Raw genomic sequence first — 6,226 nt, forward strand, 5'->3', positions numbered from 1 at the left:
CCCAACTTTTAACAGTACTTTAACAAAAATCTTACTTTTGGACTAAATTTGCTAACATTCTAGACCACGGGGGTTTAATTCCTAGTTTTTTCATCACGGGGGTCATCATGCAAGTGTCCTATGACCACGGGGATGAACAATCCAATTTAGCCTTGTGTTTTTACCCAACCCCTCCCTAATTAAAGGTTTTAAAATGGTATGAAAAGTTACTTTTGGCCCTGGTGTTCCCAAAAATCCTATTAAATTTGAAATTTTGGCTCCATTTTAGGCAAGCTTCGAGGTCATTGAGAGTCTAAAAGAAAATACAAAAATTTGAATCGAACGGTCTTTTCATCTTCTCCCTCTCTCCTTTCATCATATATACATCTTTGTACACTGTGTAAGCCATTGACTCTTACTAAGCACCAACAGAGAGAGAGAGAGAGAGAGAGAGAGAGAGAGAATGGCTGTTCCTCAAGATCAGAAACAGTGCTCCAAGGTCCAATCTTTCTTCCTTTCTCTTCTCTCTCAGATTTTTGGATGTTTATTTCTACTTTAATCTGAGTTTTTGACTGTTTTTTGTTTTTGCTGATATGAGTTTAGCAGAGTAATAGGGGGAGGCCACCGAAGGAGAAGGAAAAGTTGCTTAGCAAGAAATCTTCATGTCTGAAACCGACGACTAAAAGCATTGTATGAAACAACACCATATATAATGTTCTATGTTTTCTTATTGTATTACCAATTCCTGTGCATATATTTTTTCTTCTTTTTTCGTATTTTCTTGTTTTGAACTGTACATGGTTTCATGATTATATTAAGTTTAGAATTAATCGAATATTATGAAATATGAAATTTTTTAAATGGGTTTTTGCTAGGAAAGTTTTAGGACAAACAGTATCTTCAAACTACCAAATCATTAAGAAAACTGATAATCCAATTAAGCCTTACGAAAATCCTCAAACTATTTGGGTCTCAAACAATATTTTGCATATTGGGCCGGACTAAAATGTACCAGCTCAATAGGCTTTTGTATTTTGAAAAATAAAAATACAAGCAGTAGCATGGAAAATTGAACTTAAGGCTTCGAGTGTATCCATGTTAACATAGAGCTCAAAGGAAAAAAAAAATTTAAAAAGGGGGACATGGGTTAAGTGCATCTACGTGGTGGCTCTTTTACTTTGCAGACTTATCCTAGGTTTTTTATTTTTTTGGTTTGTTCAAATTTCAAATTAAATTGTTTTCTTTTAAAATTAAGTTAGCAATAATCTTTTGAGCAATAAGTATTTTCTTGCATAAAATTATCAAAATTTAAGTAACTGCCACGTGTTTGTTGAGTGTCCAAAAAATCACACTGTCAAAAGAAAAATACCATTTAACCACGAGTTGATGGTCCAGTGGTAAACAGCAGATTACGAAGCTTCCTTCAACCACTACAAAAATGTGTGGAGGTCTTGGGTTCGAAACCCACTTTTGTTGTGGAAGTCAAATTTATGATCAGAAGGAGGTTAAAATGGTTTTATGAGTCTTCCTGACATTTGAAAGAAATGGATAACATTGATTTGCTACTTGTCCCCCTTTTTCTAAAAGAAAAAAAGACAAAGAAAAATACCACTTTACTTGCTATACAAGTTAGGTAGACAGTAGGAGTTAGTGGGGGAGCTGCACAACTGTAGTGGCATTACTGGGTAACGGCCACGTGTTTGTTGAGTGTCGTTTATAGGTCTTCAGAAGGCAAAATTTAGAGTAACCCGACGGAATTAAATTTTTTAAATTAAATTTGTAAATTAAATAATATGGTTGTAGATGATTAAATTATTAATTAAATGTCAATTAATGTGCTGATTTATTATTGATAACACATTATTTGATTTGCAATTTAATTTAAAAAATTTAATCCTTCCTAGCATCACTCTAAAATTTAATCCTTCCTAGCATCACTCCAAAATTTAATCCTCTAATAAAGTGTAGAACAAATCATTACTGCAAGTTTTCTGTTGTCTTCTCCAGAAAAAAAAAGAACTTTACTTTTCCGTCCTTCCTATCTCGGTTGTAAAAAACTCTGAGCATTTTAATTTCTTTAATTGTTTTGTTATTGTTTCCTCTTCCCTTTCAGTTGATGCAAATACTGAGTTAACTGAAAAACCTTGCAAATTCTTGAATGCAGGTGGTCAGTGCCAATCCTAAAAGGTCAGTGGTATATTTTTAATTTGTTTTTATTTATAATAAATGTTCTTTACACGACGATATCCTAAACCCTAAACTACGTAAATTTACGCGGTGGTTGAAACTTGGGTGCATATAGCAGACTAACTGCCTTATTTAACTGGCTTGACTTGCGTCTACTATTATAATTAATCTTAGTCTTCTTACTAACAGTAATAAAAGAAAGAGAGCTACAGTAGATAGCTTGTATGGTACTTGCCAAGCACCGTCTTCTGTTCTGGAAAGAGCCAAGGAGGTGGAAGCAACCCTAGATCCTAGGTTTCCTGTCCTGCTCAAAGTTATGCTGCCTTCACATGTTACCGGAGGATTCTGGCTTGTAAACCCTAATCTCACTCTCTTCATAGTTTGTGTTATTTACATACATTGACTAGTATGAAGATGTAATTTATGGGGACTTAAATTTGGTTTGGCAGGGTCTTCCTAAGAAGTTCTGCTGTGAGAATTTGCCAAAACAAGATACAATGATTGTTTTGGAGGACGAAAGTGGGGAGGAGTTCCACACGAAATATCTTGTGGAGAAGGTGGGACTGAGTGGTGGATGGAGAGGGTTTTCGATTGCTCACAACCTGCTGGAGGGAGATGTTGTCGTCTTCCATGTACTCGCCCCTTCCATGCTTAAGGTAATTGGTAACTTCTTGAAATGTATGTGTGCATCCATTGTGAATATTCTACAAATTGTTAGGTTGCAAGTGCCTTATGATACATCATGTTAAAATTGTTGAATTGGAGAAGACAATCAATGCCTCTAGAAAATGTTGTCATAATTTTGGACCAAAGCATGCAAATCAAATTGCTATCAATGAGTTTATACAGAAGCTAGATGCTAGGGTGGCTATTATGTTTGTGACGATAACTAGAATGTTTATCTTGCAATTTGAAAGAACAATTTCGTTAATTGTACATCCGGATTTGTCATAATGTTTATCTGGGAGAATTTAAGAGAAAGGATAACACTGATTCACTAAAGTTAAGAATTCTAGTGGATCCCTTAAATCCAGACTGTTGAGCATAGACTATAGGAATTTCACCTCTTTAAGATGCTACTTATGAATCCATACGAACAACTCAATTTTTTTTTCCCTACTTGTTTAGGTGTACATTGTCAGATCAAATGGTTCAGATGATTTGGACGGTGCTCTTGGCCTGATGAGATTAGATGCTTGCACTAAACAGATGGATACTGGTAAGTCCCTTCAATATTGACCAAGTTGTTTTGCTAAATGTCTTGACAATTACGATTCTTACTTTCTTGATTCCCCTGTATCATTTCTTTAAATTAAATCATGCAGGAGACATTATTGCATGTGAAGGGGAAGATAGTGAGAATTTGGAATCTATTCCTGATGACAACGCAATAGCCTTTGATACAAAATCTGGTCTGTCATCAGACCATTCTGGAAATGATAGTGAAAATCTCGATTTTGAAGTTCTGGATGGACTTAGACTTTCAGAAACTGTTGTCGCTTTTGAAGAAGTGAACTGCATGGAGAACTTCAACGTTCTCGTCAATGGTTTAAACATAAACTCAAAGTTTTCGAAACACATTCTGAGAAAGTACTATGAGCTTTGCTGCAGTCAGAACGCCTTCCTTCATGAACAACTTATCGAGGGTCTGAACTGCAAACTGGTTGCTGGAGTAATTTCTGAGACAGTCAACATTGCAGATGCCATCAGGGCCTGCAAAATAACTACCTCGAAAGGTAACTTTTCCACTTGGGATACGACTTTGAAAGCCTTTGACGATTTAGGCATGAATGTTGGGTTCCTGTGTGCCCGGCTGGACCATCTCACAAGTCTTGGTTTAAAATCAAAAAGATTTAAAGAGGCTAAACTTGAAAAGGACCGAGCGGAAGAAGAGAAGAGAAACTTGGAGGCAAAGCTTACTGAAGTTCAGAACGCAATTATTAGGCTCGACTCTGAGATGAAGACTCTAAATACGAGTTCAGAGAAGCTTGAGCTTATGTTTCAAGAGGTGGCTAAAGCCCCTTGGTGATGAGAAAACTTCAATGCCTCTCGTTCTTTTTTTTTTGGTACAAGTAAAAGGTAATTCAGGACCAGAACTGTGCCAAAGCTACATGGTGAAGAAACGTTGTGTCATGACTCTTGCCTTCTCTGTGGAGTCACATGCGCATCGATCAATTGGTAATATTTTGCATAGAAATCGGCAAGGTAGTTACGAACTTGCAGTGATTTTGGGAAACTTGACGGTAGAATTTTGTTCAGCGGAGGTATCAGTAGGTACCGAGTAGGGAGGAATTATTGTTCATTCTGGTTCTCTCTTTTGTAATTTCCATATGAATATGTAGTCTATTTGGCAAAGCTCCTCCTCTCTTACACAACACACAAGCAGTTGATGTGAGATCAGATAATGCAGTCAGTTGTGTATTTCCATGCCCCAAAAAATTGCAACTAAACCATATCCGAGGAAATATTTTTAGAGCAAATGTTTCTTTTAATGGTTTACGTGACACTGCCTCTAATATTTGTCTTAACCTGCATTAATATGTCCTGCTAGAGAGATTAAATTTGTAGAAAAAATTTGTAAACCAAATATGTGTCATCAATAGAAATGAGCATATTTATCAACGTTTAAATAATAATCAAATCATCAATTTTTATGTCATTTAGTTTACAAATTTTGTCTATAAATTTAACACGTTGAGCAACAAGAATGATAAAATGCCCCCATGTAGGATCAAACTACAGACCTTCAGTTTACAAGATTGACGCTCTACCACTGAGCGATAGGGGCGTTTGTGTTATAAATTTAATCTACTACTTTTATTTGGTACCCGCACATAGCGAGTGGTGCCCTACTAACCTAAGTAGCTTAGAGTGTGCTTAAGGTGATATCACAATAACCATATGGTGGTGAACAAATTTCAAACATCATGCCTCACTTGGACCTAGGCTCCATCACCAATCAATCACTTTTTTCAACAAAAACTAAATAACTGTCTGTGTGGGATAAACTTATTTATTTATATAGTTTTTATACAAGTAATACCGAGCTCTATATTAAGTAACTTGAGACCAAATACTTCGATTGTGTTGATGAAGCGTTGGTTTTGTGTGAGTTTCTAAGCAAAATCTATAGTATTTTTAAATAAGAAGTTATTGGCACTTCAAAATTTTCATTTTGCTCTCCAAATTTTCTATAATTAAAAAGAAAAATATAATTGTGAGGAGTGTAGAATGAGATTTTTGGAATGCTAATAACAGTTCCCTTTAAAATAACCTTTTAGAGTTTATGTTTGATGAGATTTATAGGCCACCTTCAAAAGAGTCAAAATAAAGTGCATTGGCTCGCTGAAGTCGTCGTTAGTGTTTTTTTTTCTTCTTAGTTTTGTGTTTTAGGCATTGCTTGGTAGCTCAAAATATATTGACTATTTTAGTTGGATGTGATAAATAGTCATTGGATAGTACTAACTAAATTAGTCTGGCGTTTGGTACAATATCAGACTAATGACCATATTATTTATACTCTGTTTAGTACTATACCGGATAAGAGGAATTCAAAATATTATTACTTTTAAGATAAAAATTGATGATTAAGGGAAAAAAAAAAGGAATTTTTTTTTTTACCAAATGGATAAAAAACAAGAACAAAATCTAGTTTGTCATTTTGAACTTTGATATTGCATTTCCTATTTGTCCTCTATTTAAATCAAATTACTTAAAAAAATTGAAATCATATCTTCCCCAGATCTCTTCGTTGCACTAGAGGAGACGGGAAGAATAGAGTCGACTAGAGGAGACGAGGACAGCATAGCTGGCGAGAGGAGGCGGAGAGAACAGCAACAGCAAGGGAAAGCGAGAGAGAATCAAGTTCACGTGAGAGAGAAGGAGAGGGACTCGACTAATTATACGCCTCTTTTTGACAGGTTTATTAAGAGTGTGTATGTCGAATAAAATAAGTGAAACATATTAAATTAGCCTGGTCCAATTTAATACGAGAGGGCTTCAAACACCCGACTCTATATTAATAGTCATATCCGATGTTATATACGGTGTACCAAACGAG

At 35.4% G+C, this 6,226-nt stretch overlaps 1 protein-coding gene and 1 non-coding gene across 2 annotated transcripts; one reads left to right on the top strand and one right to left on the bottom strand.

Annotated features, from left to right (window-relative positions):
* The first annotated feature begins 402 nt into the window (after positions 1-402).
* Positions 403-4,658, top strand: LOC126584678 (B3 domain-containing protein Os01g0234100-like). Its single transcript, XM_050249008.1, has 7 exons — positions 403-478; positions 583-669; positions 2,144-2,166; positions 2,356-2,518; positions 2,616-2,822; positions 3,295-3,385; positions 3,492-4,658. The coding sequence occupies exons 1-7, from the start codon at positions 443-445 to the stop codon at positions 4,193-4,195; spliced, it is 1,311 nt and encodes a 436-aa protein (XP_050104965.1). The 5' UTR covers positions 403-442; the 3' UTR covers positions 4,196-4,658.
* A 224-nt stretch (positions 4,659-4,882) lies between these two features.
* On the bottom strand, positions 4,883-4,954 carry TRNAT-UGU (transfer RNA threonine (anticodon UGU)). The gene has a single exon. It is a non-coding gene; the product is annotated as a tRNA-Thr (tRNA).
* Between the last annotated feature and the right edge of the window lie 1,272 nt (positions 4,955-6,226).

This window comes from Malus sylvestris, chromosome 10, assembly GCF_916048215.2.
Source record: "Malus sylvestris chromosome 10, drMalSylv7.2, whole genome shotgun sequence".
Taxonomy (NCBI): Eukaryota; Viridiplantae; Streptophyta; class Magnoliopsida; order Rosales; family Rosaceae; genus Malus; species Malus sylvestris.